The sequence below is a fragment of the Sparus aurata genome, unplaced genomic scaffold (genome assembly GCF_900880675.1).
Source record: "Sparus aurata unplaced genomic scaffold, fSpaAur1.1, whole genome shotgun sequence".
Taxonomy (NCBI): domain Eukaryota; kingdom Metazoa; phylum Chordata; class Actinopteri; order Spariformes; family Sparidae; genus Sparus; species Sparus aurata.
Genome location: NW_022045101.1, coordinates 94,642 through 112,584, shown reverse-complemented (window position 1 = coordinate 112,584; position 17,943 = coordinate 94,642). Strand labels below are relative to the sequence as shown.

Here is a 17,943-nt window from a genome sequence, read left to right as displayed (position 1 = left end):
AGACGCTGTCAGGGGACAATAGGGGAGGAGGAAATGATAATTTGTCCAATCACCAGGCCAGGTATTCGTAAGACCAGGGGTACTGAAATACAAATCTTGAAGGGCCATAAAGATTTTTTTCAGTGACTCAAAGTTCCATGTATTAATGTTCAATAATACTGTAATATTCAGAACAAAATTTCCATTTTGACATGAATAAAAATACATAGTTGAATATTTCCTCTTTTTGTTTGCCTTGAAACATTGTGTCTATCACTTCAGTCATGCATTCTTTTATTATTTCTGCATCTGAGAATGGCTTGTTTTGTTTTGTCTTGTGCTTAAAATCCACACCACTCTAAGTGAGCACTGTTGTTTTTTGTTGTTGTGTCATAGATGTGACAAGAATCCTGCTTGCAGCTTGATATGACGATTTTAGTGCATTTATTTTTGTTGTTCTTACCTCTGAATTTTGAGGAAATGTCTTTTCAAAATTCCTATGCTTCGTCTCATAATGCCGTTTTTGAAATTGGAAATCTTCATCTTAGCTATTGTCTCCTGGCATATTAAGCACATGGCTCTTGTGCTGGTTGGAGGGAGAATTAAAGGTGGAATATGGAATATGAGCTGAATGCCGCCATCTAGTGTCTCAAGATCGTAGTCGCGACAACAAAAAAGTAATTCCAGCGGTCGGGTTGCCAGGTTTGTTGCCGAGTGTGTCAGGATCAGCCAGCATCATGTCAAGTGATGAATCGTACAGGGCAAGAGGATTGAGCCGCCTCCGTTTCCTCCGTTTACTGGGTGTGGAGGTCGATGGGTCACGATCAGTATTCTCATATCTAGGATCAACGTGGTATAATGAAAATAAGTATAGCAGAGGAGTTTGACTGACAGGTAACGTTAGCTAAGTTAGCAAGCGAGTTAGCTTACCGATCCAGGAGAAAGTTCGCCATTTCCGCGTGTGTTATGATTCCGTGGAAATCCTTTACCTGAGTCCATCGAGCGTCTGCTTCACCGATATTTACTCTGGTTTGTGCTCTTCTCCGGTCACTCAGCTGCTGGGACAGATAACGCACCGTTCGCTGGGGATCTGAAGAGCTTGCAGACTCCGCCATTTTACCCAGTGTCAGCCTAGCTGTGCCGAGCATTGCCGAGGTTGCGAAATTGGCAACCCGCAATGCCGGCCGCTGTTTGGCTGGTACGATGTAAACAGGAAGTCATTGTCGAACCCGTCAAAATTTCTTAAATTATTTATTTCAGACTAAATATAATTTTTCAAGGAAACGCATTACTTTTAATCTGCGCCCCTCTAAACGCCCCATGGATGTATTATTTTGAAAAAATATAGATTTTAATAAGAATATTACATATTCAACCTTTAATGCAAATTTTTCAGTCCATTCTTTTTTGAATTGCCAATTTTCACTGTCCACTTTTCTTTTAGCAGTGAACTTGGAACACGTCATTTTCATGCAATCTAGAGGCTCCTACAGCCGGCAAAATGTCAATACGCAAACTGCTCCACAAACGAAAGTGAAAGTTAAAAATTGCGCTTGCAGCAGTGAGTGACCCAGCTGTCTCTTTATCGTTGGCATGGAGACAAGTCCCGGTATACACGTGCCGACCCAACCAGAACACATAGTGAAGGAATAACAATCCGGGGGCCACAAATAGGAGGCCGGCGGCCCGGATGCGGCCCGGGGACCGTCTATTGAGGACCACTGATTTAGACAGACAAGCCACTGGGCCAACTGTCACCTCTCTGCAGCTGAGCACTGTGGGCCGAGCCGATGCATGTCTCTCTCCCCGGGCCGGGAGAGTTATCATACCGTAAATTACGGTAATAATAGCCGGGGCGTTTATTTGTCTCAATCAATGACCAGGCGTTTATTTGGGACAGGCGTTTAATTAATTCCTCTCAAAAATCCGAGATGAAAATGTCACAAATTTGAAGCCTGTGTGAAGTGGCAGTGCCTATATGAGAGAGGAGAGAAGCAGCACTGTCTCCTATTTGCGATGCCATACGTCTATACTTCAAGCATTCATGCAATTATTAGGACTATAATTTGTCCGTTTTTGCTGTGGGGCCATAATGTGCATATTTTTGAATCTGTGTGTTGAGAAGCACCGTGTGTGTGTGTGTGTCTGTGTGTGTGTGTGTGTGTGTGTGTGTGTGTGTGTGTGTGTGTGTGTGTGCGTGCGTGTGTGTGTGTCTGTGTGTGTGTGTGTGCATGTGTGTGTGTCTGTGTGTGTGTGTGTGTGTGTGTGTGTATATACAGTGGGGCAAAAAAGTATTTAGTCAGCCACCAATTGTGCAAGTTCTCCCACTGAAAAAGATGAGAGAGGCCTGTAATTTTCATTATAGGTACACTTCAACTATGAGAGACAGAATGGGGGGAAATAATCCAGGAAATCACATTGTAGGATTTTTAATGAATTAATTGGTAAATTCCTCTGTAAAATAAGTATTTGGTCACCTACAAACAAGCAAGATTTCTGGCTCTCACAGACCTGTAACTTCTTTAAGAGGCTCCTCTGTCCTCCACTCGTTACCTGTATTAACTGTATTACCTGTTTGAACTTGTTATCAGTATAAAAGACACCTGTCCACAACCTCAAACAGTCCCACTCCAAACTCCACTATGGCCAAGACGAAAGAGATGTCAAAGGACACCAGAAACAAAATTGTAGACCTGCACCAGGCTGGGAAGACTGAATCTGCAATAGGTAAGCAGCTTGGTGTGAAGAAATCAACTGTGGAAGCAATTATTAGAAAATGGAAGACATACAAGACCACTGATAATCTCCTCCGATCTGGGGCTCAGTTCATTTCAGTTCAGAAAACTTTATTTATCCCATACGAGCAATTCAGTTTACAGCTCCCAGTTATATTAAGTTTAGAAAAGAAAGAAAGAAAGAAAGAAAGGAAAAAAAACAAAACAAGACATACAAGAATCATTCATTAGACATACAACTCTGACACACAACTCTCAGTTATCAGTAAATCCAGACACACACACGATCTCACCCCGTGGGGTCAAAATGATCACAAGAACGTTGAGCAAAAATCCCAGAATCACACGGGGGAACCTAGTGAATGACCTGCAGAGAGCTGGGACCAAAATAACAAAGGCTACCATCAGTAACACACTACACCGCCAGGGACTCAAATCCTGCAGTGCCAGACGTGTCCCCCTGCTTAAGCCAGTACATGTCCAGGCCCGTCTGAAGTTTGCTAGAGAGCATTTGGATGATCCAGAGGAGGATTGGGAGAATGTCATATGGTCAGATGAAACCAAAATAGAACTTTTTGGTAAAAACTCAACTTGTCGTGTTTGGAGGAGAAAGAATGCTGAGTTGCATCCAAAGAACACCATACCTACTGTGAAGCATGGGGGTGGAAACATCATGCTTTGGGGCTGTTTTTCTGCAAAGGGACCAAGACGACTGATCCGTGTAAAGGAAAGAATGAATGGGGCCATGTATCGGGAGATTTTGAGTGAAAACCTCCTTCCATCAGCAAGGGCATAGTAGATGAAACGTGGCTGGGTCTTTCAGCATGACAATGATCCCAAACACACCGCCCGGGCAACAAAGGAGTGGCTTCGTAAGAAGCATTTCAAGGTCCTGGAGTGGCCTAGCCAGTCTCCAGATCTCAACCCCACAGAAAATCTTTGGAGGGAGTTGAAAGTCCGTGTTGCCCAGCGACAGCCCCAAAACATCACTGCTCTAGAGGAGATCTGCATGGAGGAATGGGCCAAAATACCAGCAACAGTGTGTGAAAACCTTGTGAAGACTTACAGAAAATGTTTGACCTCTGTCATTGGTTGCCAACAAAGGGAGATGAACTTTTGTTATTGACCAAATACTTATTTTCCACCATAATTTGCAAATAAATTCTTTAAAAATCAGACAATGTGATTTTCTGGATTTTTTTTTTTTCTGTTGTCTCTGATAGTATACCATAGGTATACCTATGATGAAAATTACAGGCCCCTCTCATCTTTTTCAGTGGGAGAACTTGCACAATTGGTGGCTGACTAAATACTTTTTTGCCCCACTGTATAGGGCCGTAGCCACCATTGAGGACACCGATGTCATGTCCTCTGTATTTTTTTCCTTAAGTTTCTTTTCATTAAAACCGAATGTAAACACAGTCGCAATGTGACTGCAGGTCTATTTTTAGAATGGCAATCGAATGAATCAGAGCAAAGATGCAACGTAGTGGTAAGAGGTTGCATCAATCCAAGTTCTCATTTGTTGCAGCAAGAAAGGCAGAGGATGATCAGGCAAAGAGGAGGAAAGGTGAGAAATGTAATAAGCAAAGAGAATGAGAAAAATAGTAAACTAGCCTACAGATGCAACAGATAGCCGATATAGATGCAAACTTGTAACCTACTGTAAATATAGCCTAGGCTAGCAAAATGAAAGGACATGCAATGAATCAGAATATTTTAAGGCCATGTTCAGTCACAGTATGAATTATCCATCAATAATATTATTTGGATGTTTGGATGAATAGGTAATAATGTGACTAAACATGGCATTCAAATATTCGGTCATGACTCAGTAGTACACTTAGACTTTTCATTTTAAAAATTCAACAGAGGATGAGACAGGAGAGAGAGATGAAGAGGTTGAAGGGACAGAGACAGGAGGAGAGGAGAGAGAAAGAGCAGGAGAAGGAACCAGTGAGATGCATGTGGAGTCAGGTCCATTATCAGCCCATGACCAGCTACATACAAAGGCCAGGGTCACTACTCTGATGAAGAAAAGGGTAAGCGGTGGTATTACTGTACTTATTGTTACCTATATGCATTCTTTATTTATCAGCAGTTTTGAGTCAACTGATTTGATATGGGTTAAATGTGTATTCAGTGAATTCAGAGTCATTGCAGAAAAGAACTCCACCTTTATCATCTCTCTCTCTCTCTCTCTCTATCTCAATCACCATAGCCTATACCAAACACTTAATGTATACAGTTACAGATCATCTTAGTTGTAGTTTTTTGTGAGGCAGCAACACCACACACACACACACACACACACACACACACACACACACACACAAATACTTCAGTTACAGTTTTATATATATTTATTTTACCATTACAGCAACACACTGATACAAAGACACACACTGAACAGTTTTGCCTATGTTTATGTTGTGTGTGTGAGAGAGAGAGAAGGAGAGCCGTCTAATTGCAATGATATATGGCTCAAGCATTCGCAACTTGGGTCTATCCGGGTGACCTAATTAAAATAACATGTTTTTTTTTTTGTTTTTTTTTAGAGTTCCCCCAGTGATAAAATCCCCACTACACCACTGGTTCCATGTGTGACTTCAGTCTGATGTTTGCTCTGTCATGCAGCATGTTAACACCTTCTCTGCTGTTTGGTTTTGTCTCCATCACTTTGTGCAGTAAAGTGGTTAATGAACAGTGTTGTGTGCTGTAGAGACGATGTGCTGATCTTTCTGTGGGTGCAAATATGTTTTAGTCTGAATCAGGATGTAACAGACAGGTTTTAGTTGTGTCAGCCTTTATAGACTGAGCTCTGTTGGTTGTATCATGTTGTACAGGCAATGTTTTGTTCTTATTGTCTTTGTGATGCAGAATGTTGCAAAGATTTTCAGTTTGTCGCTGTTTGTCCTTTTTGCAACTACTGAGTTTTTATAAGTCCTTCTTTGTTCTGGGAAAAGACGGCCCACATCATTCTGCACTGACCAACACAAAGTCCAGTTTCTGCTGCTCCACTGAAAGTGAAACTAAACTCAGAGGAAAGAGTCGAGTGGACTGTGAAGTTTAAAGAGTTTAAAGGTTTAAAATGTGATCTTACCTGGTGATGAAACGTGACAGAAGAGAAGCAACAACAATAATGTTCTCATCTTGATTTGATGAAGACGAGTGAGTGAAGGACCGAGCTGGATCAGCTGTTCACTGTTGTTTGTCCTCGCAGAGAGAAGGGAAGGGAAGTGATTCTGTCCTGAGAAGAAAAATAGTCCAGACCACCTCCAAGTGATCCAGTCCTCACCAACACCCCTCACGTACAGTAACGTATTAGAAAGGAATAAATACTAACTGTGAAAAAATCCCTTATCTTCAAAAACACCACAGAGCCCAAGGATCAGCTTCTCCAGTGAACTCACTTTGTTTTTTCAAATGTTCACTGTTGTTTATCCTGACAGAGGGAGGAGAGAGAGTTTCTGTTCCAACTTTCGTGGACCACATGACTGATGAAGTCCGAACCTTTATAAGGACAAAAAAAGTTCAGACCGCCTCCAAGTGATCCAGTCCTCACCAACAGCCCTCACATACAGAGAAGTGTTAACAGTGAACAATACAGTTAGTTCGGCAAAGTCATTATCTTAAAACAGACCACAGAGCCAGGATCAGCTTTTCCAGTGAACTCCGTTACTTCGTTTTTCATATAACTATGGTGATAGAGAAAACAACAACAAAAAACACGACTAAACAGATTCAGAGTCAGAGACTGGATCTGACTGAAGTATTTGTTTTATCTCTGAGTTCAAGTGTGCGACACTTGATGTCTGTCTGACTGCAGGTTGGTGGATTATTCTACGGTGGCCGGGAGGTGCAAACCAAAATTACAAAATGTGAAACACTTTTACGGAGCTTGAGACAAATTTACATTTTGGAAAACATTTCTACGTATCATAAAACAACATTACATTACCGAAAGAAATGTTTTTTTATATCATGCTCTAGACCTCCCATGAGTTGGGAATGAGACTCAACAATCAACTATCCCACATAGCAAGCGGGTCCGGGCCAGATCCGGTATCAAGCCGGCACCTCTGGCCTACATCTGGCATGGCAAATAGTATGTTAGCCAGATTTGGGCCAGGTCTGGCAGTGATGGCACCGTTTATGTAATGGCATGCCAAATGTGAGCCAATTGTGGTTAGGTGTATGTGGCCCAGGTCTGTAACAGACAGGTCTGGGCCAGGTTTGGCAGTGATGGCACCGTTTATGATATGGCATGCCAAATGTGGGCCAATCGTGGTTAGGTGTATGTGGCCCAGATCTGTAACAGACAGGTCTGGGCCAGATCTGGCATCAAGCTGGCACTTTTGGCTTATTTCTGACCTGGTAAATAGTATGTTAGCCAGATGTGGGCCAGGTCTGGCAATGATGGCACCGTTTATGTAATGGCATGCCAAATGTGGGCCAATTGTGGTTAGGTGTATGTGGCCCAGGTCTGTAACAGACAGGTCTGGGCCAGGTTTGGCAGTGATGGCACTGTTTATGAAATGGCATGCCAAATGTGGGCCAATTGTGGTCAGGTGTATGTGGCCCAGATTTGTAACAGACAGGTCTGGGCCAGATCTGGCATCAAGCCGGCACTTTTTGTCTATTTCTGACCTGGTAAATAGTATGTTAGCCAGATGTGGGCCAGGTCTGGCAATGATGGCAATGTTTATGTAATGGCATGCCAAATGTGGGCCAATTGTGGTTAGGTGTATGTGGCCCAGATCTGTAACAGACAGGTCTGGGCCAGATCTGGCATCAAGCCGGCACTTTTGGCCTATTTCTGACCTGGTAAATAGAATGTTAGCCAGATGTGGGCCAGGTCTGGCAATGATGGCACCGTTTATGTAATGGCATGCCAAATGTGGGCTATTTGTGGTTAGTTGTATGTGGCCCAGATATGTACCCTGCTGAAAAAAGTCAGACAAACCATTAGGCATATTCTATTGGTTTCTAATGGTTCCTGGTGGTTTCTAATGGTTTCTAATGGCTACTTATGTTGTCCTAATGGTTTGGTTTGTTTTTCTAAGGTTCTAATATCTCCTACACAAATCTACAGGACTTCAACGGTCCCTACTAACGTTTCCTACGGGAGTCTAATGGTTCCTACAGGAGTCTTCTATAGGAGTCTTAATGGTTCCCACATAAGTCTTATTGGTTCCTACAGGCGTTTCTATACACTGAAACAAGTCAATCTAAGAATAAATAATTGTAACATAATTAATCCTGTGATAATAACAATACAAAACAAAGTTTGTCTCTAGACATGAATATATCAAGTTGTGAATTATTCTACATTTGTTCAAAACACAAGTCATTTTGATTGTTTTCCCTAACAAGCTGTATGTAAAGCGGATCAACAAATCTTCTACACCAGCGGTCCTCAATAGGCGGCCCCTGTTTGTGGCCCCCGAACTGTTATTCCTTCGTCATGTGTTTTGGTTGGGTCAGCACATGTACACCGGGACTTGTCTCCATGCCAACGATACACATACAGCTGGGTCACTCACCGCTGCGATCGCAACTTTTAACTTTCACTTTCGCTTTCGGAGCAGTTCGCGTATTCACATTTCGCCGGTTGTAAGAGATTGAAATGGCGTTTTCCAAGTATACTGCTATAACAAAGTGGACAATGAGAATCAGCCACTCATAGAAGTGGGAACTTTGCATTCATTCATCCAACCAGGACAAAACCCTTGGATCTGACGGTACTGTAATAACACACGCTTATGATGCTTAACAGCTTTATTATTAGCAAGCCTCATCATATATTTCCATAAGAATTGTAACGGACGGGGAGTTTCTCCCGGCAAACACTCTTTTACTCACGGTGCCAAAATTTTTATCATCCTTGTTAAAACTCAACTCCATTTAATCACAGAACAAATGACGTGAATTAACCCACAACCATCTTACATATCATCTTATTCACAAACACATTCACGAACCATAATTACACCAACACCAACAGAATACCCAAGAGTCATTGCGCCACAGTCCACAAGGGGCGTTACAATATGCCAGGGGAAGCTGTGATGAAGATTTCCAATTTGAAACGGCATTATGAGACGAAGCATAGAAATTTTGAAGAGACATTTCCTCAAAATTCAGAGATGAGCACAACACAAATAAATGCACTGAAATCGTCATATCAAGCTGCAAGCAGGATCCTTGTCACATCTATGTCACAATGAAATAAAATAATGCATGACTGAAGTGATGGACACAATGTTTGAAGGCAAACAAAAAGAGGAAATATTCAACTATGTATTTTAATTTATGTTAAAATGGAAATTACATTTTATTTATGTTCGTATTTTGTTGTTTAGAATGAAAAGGACATTTTGTTTTGAATATTATAGTATTATTGCATGTGGCCTGACCGACCTCAACACATGGACCTTTGAGTCATTGAAAAAAATCTTTGTGGCCCTTTAAGATTTGTATTTGAGTACCCCTGTTCTACACTTTGCATTTACTCCGACTGCCCCCCCCCCTGTGGTGCATTCTGGGTATTCGCGCCTAACGCCTGAGCAAAGACAGAAGGAGAAATTTGAAAAATGGGAGACTGAACTGTTGAGGTAAGAATTTAGTTAATGTTATTGATATAGTTGGTTACTTACTACAATCTTTCAGGTTTTACATTGTTGTAGAAATAAGTAAAATAACTGGAGGCACTTGATGTAATTTGTAATTAACAACAGTGGCTTCAACAGACTTCTGTGTAACTTGAAACAAATGTTAGCAAGTTTTAAAATACTTGCTTCAAATGTAATTTGAACCTGACGTTTGCAAGTGACTATAATTTAAAGTAAGCATGGATGTGTTTTTTCTTTCCCATTACGTTAATCAGACAGCGCTGGGTGCCGGTTTATGGCTGCATGCAGAACCAGAGTGATAGAGTAAACTAACGTTAGTATGCATTTCTATCTATGGCACTGTGCAGAATCCCTCTCTATCGGCTAACACCGGGGGGGGGGGGGGGGGGGTTAGCCGTTAGCCAGGGGTGTTCGCGACACACGGCGCCCCTCGGTAACTCCTCACTAACGGCTAACCGTTAATGGCTAACACCGTTAGCGAGGCAGTAGCCGTTAGCGAGGGGCGCCTGGTGCCGCGAACACCCCTCGCTAACGGCTAACACCCCGGTGTACGGGGCTACCCCTCGCTAACGGGGTTAGCCGTTAGCTAACCCCGTTAGCGAGGAGTGTTAGCTGTAAGTCGGCCGTGTGTGTTTGGGTTTGTGTGGCCGGTTTTTGCTCGCAGCGGTGGCTGCTAACTAGCAGGTAACTTAGCCTACATCTAGGTTGTTAAGTTAGGTCTGCTTGTTAGCCACGAACCGCAGCAGAGGGCAGAGCGAGCCACGCTGCAGGTGATACACCGCGCCGAGTTCTCAAATAGAGAGCCCACTGTACAGGCGGCAGAGTGAGATGCGTGCTGCATAGACGATCTCTTTAGTGGTCAGTTACTATGTCATTGTGTGCTTATCAGATGATTTATCGTGTCAAGCACACTGGTGAAGGTATGCAGAAACAATTGTTGTGGGGAAAGTGGACACATGTTAGATTATTTCAGTTTATGGACCAGACAAAAAGTAATTTTTGGGGGCAGAGATTCTGGTCTTTCACTGAAAAAAATGTCGTGACAGCCCAGTCTAAAATGCAGCAAAAGTAAGCCTGATGAGGCTGTCAGAATAAAATGCATGACTCTGTTCTGTTTTTGTTGCTCTGTGTCTCTGTTATTCTTTTTTTCTGTATCTCAAGATGTTTCTCCATCTCACTTCTGACCTCTTTTGCAGATCAAGGATGAATTATGGAGGATCACACTAAAGCCACTACAGTTCACATTACTGGGGAAGTTGGACCAATACACACCCAGGCTGTTGAGCCTCTAAGCTGTTGGGAAGAAACTTGATGAGACCTGTGACATGGTAAATGAGGCATGTACTTATTGCAGTTAAATAGTTAGTTATATATTAGCATTCTGATGTTTGTACTTAGCATGATCTCCTTTCTTTTTTTATAGCACAACAGCATTGAGTCCAGAAGAGAGGATGTGATCAGAGGCCTCATTCTCTATCTTGGTGAAAAACAGAGGAGCTAATCAAGGCCTACAAGGTAAAGAAAACTGTTTCAAAGCCCAGCCTGTTTGAGATGAGATTGTGCAATCCAGAATAGCTGATGGCTCAGTGGTATTTTAATTATTTTTTTCTTTTTTTTTAAAGAGTGCCTATGTAGAAATGGATGGAATGTTATGATTTTAGCATCTAATTATTAATGATTTAGTAAAAGTTGGAAAATCATCAGATGTGGATGTTATCCTGCACGGAGAGCAGGCTGCTGCTAGCACTGCTAACGGTAGCCACACAGCATGTCAGTGGTCAGAGAAGATGACACATTTCATTAACATAGTTCAGTTCATTAATGTGTGCCACTAAGTGCCAACTATATCAGCATTTGGTTGTTGAACAGTGGGATCAATGGTATCTATCAAACAGCTCCTCATTTAAATAAAAACGGAGTTCAATTGTGTTCAGTGATGATGGAGAAGCTGCTGCTGCCGAGCTAAATGCCATCCCAATGTCTGACAATGCATGGAACATGACGTATAGCAACAGCAAAAATATTAACAGTAATGATAGCAATAATAATTATTTGGGGGGGTGCAGCTGTTATTTTCTTCTCTGAGGGGGGGATGTTGTAGAAATTTGTTTGGCAAGATCTGCAAGCAGGCTGATGTGAATGTGTGTGTGATGTGGGTTCTGAATGTGGTTATGCATTGCTCCGGTCGAGCACTTATACCGGTATGCCAGTTTACTCTGACACAGGCTACATCCTTATTTTCATTTTCTATGTCGAGATACTGCCGGACTTGCTGCCACCTTTTACACTAGATTACACTATTTCTGGTGACGACAAGCGATGTTTGAAACATTTACATGACCAGTCGTTTAATCAGGAACATCCCTAGTGCTTTATATGTGTATTCTAACAATTTAAATTGCAGCAATGTGATTGCATTCGTCATCACAAAATTTAAATAAAGTAAAAAGACTGTTAAATAGTTTCATGAATTTCTTTTCCATTCAATGCATGGGGGGGGGGGGCATGTTAATGGCCAAACACACTGATGGCTGTTGTAATGTAGTGCCAATCATATTTATTGGCTAGTCATCAGATGTGTCACTTGTGAACTGTACTGTGATATTCATTAATTTGTGTGTTTGTATGTGTGTGTCTGACTTCTGATGCCACAGACCAAGAAATCGAGACCAGGATTACAAAATGGTTGCAGAAAGCACCTGATGGGAACAGCGGAGGAAGTGAGTAAATGAGAATGATGGACAGTGAGAGAAGCTCTCATGCGTAATGCATTTTAGACTTTTGATCTGAACTCTCTTCACTTTTTGGTGCTACTGCTGGTGGAACACATGGAGACGTGATGTTTCTATGCATGGTGTGAAAGTCTATGCCAAGTTGTTTTGTCTAAAATGTTCAGTGTTGGTTTTTAAACTGAAGATATGGCAGTGAATGTTAAATTCGTAATAATGTTTTGTAGACTCTTGACATGTTGTGTTTGCTGACAGATATGTTGTAAGTATATGTTAAGCTATTATGCAACATTCTGCTGCATTGTATGTTTTTGAACAGTCTATGCTAGTGGCTCTCAACTGATGGGTCAGGACCCAAGTGGGTCGTACATGTGAATGGAAAAATCTCAGAGTTTTATTTTGAAGTCTATAATTTCTGATACTATGCTTTTATTATAAAGGATGTGTGTTTACCATGAATGCAGCATGGCTGCAGTCATATACTGCCAGCTATACAACTTTTCAGTGTTAAAATGTTGCCGCTTTTTGAATTGTGAAAAAAGTACTGAATGTTCCGATGCATATTGCACTTATCTGATAACACTTTGCATTGATTATTCAATATTGGAAATGTATTTTGGAAATTTGCTGTGAAAATAAAGTCATTTGTATAATTGTACCTCTGTTGTTTTTTAATCCGGGCCAGATGCAGCATGGATTAGACTGACGTCTGGCCCAGCTCTGGTCCACATGGGGCACTTGCACTTGGCTGACATACTGCAAAGAATGACGCCCCCCCAGTGGCCCAGATCTGGTTAGCCAGAGCTGGCTCACACATGGGCCAGCTCTGGACCAACTGAGGCACTTGCATTTGGGTGACATACCGCAAAGAATGACGGCCCCCCAGTGGCCCGGATCTGGTTTGCCAGAGCTGGCTTACACATGGGCCAGCTCTGGACCAACTGAGGCACTTGCATTTGGGTGACATACCGCAAAGAATGACGGCCCCCCAGTGGCCCAAATCTGGTTTGCCAGAGCTGGCTTTCACATGGGCCAGTTCTGGACCAACTGTGTGTGTTTGCAGTTGGCCCAGAGCTGGCCCATGTGTGAGCCAGCTCTGGAAAACCATATCCGGGCCACTGGGGGGCCGTCATTCTTTGCGGTATGTCGGCCGAGTGCAAGTGCCTTATGTGGGCCAGAGCTGGGCCAGACCAATTTTGCTATGTGGGATGTTTCTCCAGAATCACGTGCTGCATGTTTGAAGTGGGCAGAGCTCGAATGGGGAAAAAACATGTGACATCACATATGCACCAATCAGGAACAGGCTACAGGTTTTGGGTTGCTTGGTTGCTGTCAAGCATATAATGTGCTGCTATCAATTAACAATATCAATAAGCATTATTAATAAGCATTGATTAAGATGAAGCTGACAGATTTCTAAGTATTACCATGTAGATGTTAGTGAAGGATGAGCAGCAAACAGTCAGGAATCACACAGAAACAGGTGATATTGATAATTTAGAGTATTATAACATTTAATCATTTTCTCTCAGAGTACTTCTGTGTTTAAGTCATTTATATTATTGTTGTATGTTGCTTGTATATTTAATTTGTGTTAACCGTCAGCTCAGATCACTACTGTGAATAAACATGTTTCAACATGTATCTCACTCTGAGTCTCTCAGTCTCAGTTTGTTTCTCTTTCTTTCTAAACGTATCTTATGACCTCCTCACAGGTGAAGCGTTACAGGACATCAGTCAGTCAGCTGTTTAGTTGTCAGAAGGCTCCTTTAACAGAGATACTGGCTCTCTGTTTAATCTCTAACTTCGGTGTTCATGCTAAGCTAAGCTAACCTTGTCTGGGAGCTAACTCTGCTCAGAGTTCACATTGATATCAATCTCCTCATTTAAATCCTCTGTGAGAATACTGAATGTTCAGGTGATATATTGAAGTGTCGTCACAAATGAGCATGTGGACCAAACTTTTTAAAATGTGAGGATTTTATTGAAAAGACAAACATCAGCACAAAAACAAAGAACAACACATTTGAGTTTAACATTCATTCATGTTCATCAGTGTAAAGTAATTTCATGTTTAGTCTCATAAGTTCATAATTACACATTTGTTGATATACATCTCCCACTCTGCTCACCGCTCATTTGAGAGACACACTGGCTCCATGACAGACCAAACTCCATATTCTCCATCTATAGAGTAATGCAGCAATAACATGTTTTTGGAGTCTGATCCTGAAGTTAGCATCGCCCTGGTTCCCTCCACAAGAAGTCTAAGGGTTGTTCATCAAGATAATCTTCACAGATGAAAACACACCATTTTTTAAGTGCAAATTAAATCTTGATTAGTAAAAAGTTAATGTTAGGCTGTAAACAGACGACATCACGATCACATGACTTAAACGTCACCACCGCTTAATGTCTTACTGCAAATTTAATATATACGTTTTCTATAAACTGATCAATGTAAAAGTTGTAAAGTTAGAGTTAGGAAAGTTTGTAACTACAGTCTGGTCACACGCTCTCTCCTGATTGTTTTGAGAATGAATTAGACAGAAAACAACAATCAATAAAACAACCAATCAGAGTCATAGAACAGTCATTTTATAAAATATTACTTATAATGCAAGAAGCATTACTGTCTTTTAGTTCATCAAAACTAAATAAAGTGTCACCAGGAGAGCCACTGAGTGTGTTTGTCATTCAGGTCTCTGGATTCAGCTGCTCAGAGAGCTCTGTGCTGTTGTCAGGAGCTGCAGGTCAGAAACAAACAGCCTGTATTGAAACAGTATTGAAAATGTTAATGTGCACAATAATGTGAAACATGTTTTAATCTAAAACATGAAGTGTGAGTCAGATCAGCTGAAATAGAACCAAAGTAAGTTACTTACAAGATGGAGGGCTGATGGCTGAAATCAGAACAATACAAATAATTTCAGTCACAGTTGTAAATGCCAGATTATCTTTAGTCACTTTATTCCTCTCTTCTACTCACTCAGTCTGTTTAGTGCTGACTGTATTTACTTTCTCTGATGATTGTTTTAATTTTGCAACCTGAATAAAAGAAATCAACTAAAAGACTGAAATCAAAGTAGTGAAATCTTTCCTTTTTCTCTCTCACCTTTCTTCTTGTTGTAAACGATGAATCCAGCAGCACCGATGAGAATGAGAGCAAGAACAACCACTGCAGCAGTGCTGAGGACGGTCATGTTACTGGACTTCACTGTTGAACACAATAATAGTTTATTATTACTGTTTTTGTTGTTGTTCCCATGCACTCCCCTTCAGCAGCCTCTGATCTCACTCTTACCTTCGTTGGTTCTGATCCGATCTTTCTCCAGTTTGGTGATGATTTCCTCCTTCACACCATAGAGCTGAAACACACAGTCGTACCTCGTCCAGTCTTCAGGTGTGACTGATGAAAGGTTCAGGTCAACACTCATCTGGAAGGTTCCATCGTGGTTGGGGAGGATCTCTCCGTGGTCCACCTCCTCAGGAAGCTCCTCTCCATCTTTCCTCCAGACGAGTGAGGCTCTGTGAGGGTAGAAACCTGTAGCGAGGCAGCTGACTGGAGAGGAGGGAGTCTTCTGGAGGAGAGACACTGAGGGAAGCTCTGGAGAGTAAAGAGAGAGATATTCTGTTCTTATGATTCACAGTCGTCAATCACAGTGTCAATGTTCAGTGGAACTATTTCTATCGTGAAACACTGAAACTGTAAAATCACTTTCCTTAAACTAACTGTGACATCACAGTCTGAGCTTTGATGGTGAGTGATGTCACCCAAAGATGTATGTGATTGGTCAGGACTAAAACAAATGTAACCACTATAAAAAAGCTGATGTCAGACAGGTTGGATTAATAATACAATGACAGTTCAGTCTGAGCAGCCTATATGAAGATCACTGTGTCTAATAAACTACATCAGGTCAGGTGATCCTACCTGTTCTCAGCTGAAAGCTCCTCCCGTATTCCGCATACTTCTTTAGCAACTCTGGATAAATCAGAGTAAAAGCAGTCTTATAGTAGTCCACTACTCCTACTCCTACTTTACTGGCATCCCATATCGGTTTGGCGATGACAGCCTCAGGTCTTAGAGCGATCCATGTAAATGTTTTCAGATCCAATTCCAAGAAGTCTTTTCCATCATAACCAAACTGAACGAAACCTTTGACCTCTTCAGTCTCATCATCCCACTCACAGCCATTCACCTCTTGTAAAACATGGACACCTGAGACAGAGACAGAGACTGTAATTAACACTGATTCACAGATGAAACATTCAGTAAAGATGATCTTAAAAATATTGTACATTGTGTGACGACAAGTCTAACTAGCAGCTGATTAATGTTGACATGATGAATGACAGGTAGTGGCTGGACCACTGAAGACAAACTGATATGATGGTTTACTTTACATGAATCTCTATTTCAGGTTATGTGTAAAATGATGTTAGAGTTTGAACTGATTGGTATCTTGAGGCCCTGGGTCACTTTACAACTAAGATGCAGAACAGTAAAAAGTTAAACAGGCTATAACATGTCACATACTGTACCTTCACTTTGGTTGTAGAGACGCATCAAACGGTTTATGCGGGGTTTAAAGATTGGCAACACATTGAGACATCCTTGTTTGTACCACTCCAACCGCTCAGGATACTTTGTGAAGAATGATTTCGCAACGTCCTTTACATCCAGCCCTTTGTTGCTGTCACATAACCCCATCAGAAGTTCATCAACTTCTAGTGTAGCACTGCAGGACAAACAAAGGAGCTTATAAACAACACTTATCATGAATATGATATGAAGTGTGTGTGTTTGCTGCGAAGGATCAAAATGCTAAAATGTTAAATGTAATGTGCAGAACAAACAGCCTCCATTCAGAATGAATACACACTCTGTTATGATTCAGTGTCTTTTTGTAATGTTTTTTTTTTGTTTCATTTTGACTCCATGCCCCTTTGTTAGTCTTCTGTCTTTTCAGTTGATGTGTCTCAATTCCGGGTTTGCACCCTTCAAGGACCCGGCCTTTGCGGTCGCTGAAGGAGAGTCCTTCAGAGAGTCCCGCGATGGCTGCATCAGCCGTTGTTAAATGGGATGGTGTAGCCTTCAGAGCATTTCCTGGTTGCAACACCAGATGTTTCCGCCCCTACCTGTATGTCACTATTTACAGTGCCTTGCAAAAGTATTCACCCCCCTTGAACTTTTCCATTTTGTCACGTTTAAACCACAAAATGTGATGTATTGGGATTTTATGTGATAGACCAACACAAAGTGGTGCATTATTGTGAAGTGGAATGAAAATGATACATGGAAAAGTGTGGTGTGCTTAAGTATTCACCCCCCTGAGTCAATACTTTGAAGAACCACCTTCCGCTGCAATGACAGCTGCAAGTCTTTTGGGTAAGTCTCTACCAGCGATGCACATATAGAGACTGAAATATTTGCCCATTCTTCTTTGCAAAATATGTCAAACTTAGTCTGATTGGATGGAGTGTGTCTCTGAACAGCACTTTCAAGTCTTACCAGAGGTTCTCAAGTTGATTTAGGTCTGGATTTTGACTGGGCCGTTCTAACACATGAATATGCTTTGATCCAAACCATTCCATTGTAGCTCTGGCTGTATGTTTAGCTTCGTTGTCCTGCTGGAAGGTGAACCTCCACCCCAGTCTCAAGTCTTTTGCAGACTCTAACAGGTTTACTTCCAACATTGTCCTTTGGCTCCATCCATCTTCCCATCAACTCAGACCAGCTTCCCTGTCCCTGCTGAAGAAAAGCATCCCCACAGCATGATGCTGCCACCACCATGTTTCACGGTGGGGATGGTGTGTTCAGGGTGATGTCCACTGTTTTCTGCTACACATAGTGTTTTGCAT

General features: G+C 41.7%; 1 protein-coding gene and 1 long non-coding RNA gene across 6 annotated transcripts; one reads left to right on the top strand and one right to left on the bottom strand.

The window, feature by feature from the left end:
- The first annotated feature begins 9,594 nt into the window (after positions 1 to 9,594).
- Positions 9,595 to 12,902, top strand: LOC115577545 (uncharacterized). 5 transcript variants are annotated; one of them, XR_003983187.1, is made up of 4 exons: positions 9,595 to 9,662; positions 10,546 to 10,677; positions 10,773 to 10,864; positions 12,004 to 12,144. It is a non-coding gene; the product is annotated as an uncharacterized LOC115577545 (long non-coding RNA). The 5 variants fall into 5 exon arrangements; XR_003983189.1 differs by lacking the exon at positions 9,595 to 9,662 and adding an exon at positions 10,009 to 10,033; XR_003983188.1 differs by lacking the exon at positions 9,595 to 9,662 and adding an exon at positions 10,176 to 10,269.
- A 1,138-nt stretch (positions 12,903 to 14,040) lies between these two features.
- On the bottom strand, positions 14,041 to 17,220 carry LOC115577544 (major histocompatibility complex class I-related gene protein-like). Its single transcript, XM_030410431.1, has 6 exons — positions 16,624 to 17,220; positions 16,013 to 16,300; positions 15,383 to 15,685; positions 15,194 to 15,295; positions 14,964 to 14,981; positions 14,041 to 14,825 (listed from the first exon to the last, which is right to left on the bottom strand). The coding sequence occupies exons 1-6, from the start codon at positions 16,859 to 16,861 to the stop codon at positions 14,776 to 14,778; spliced, it is 999 nt and encodes a 332-aa protein (XP_030266291.1). The 5' UTR covers positions 16,862 to 17,220; the 3' UTR covers positions 14,041 to 14,775.
- Between the last annotated feature and the right edge of the window lie 723 nt (positions 17,221 to 17,943).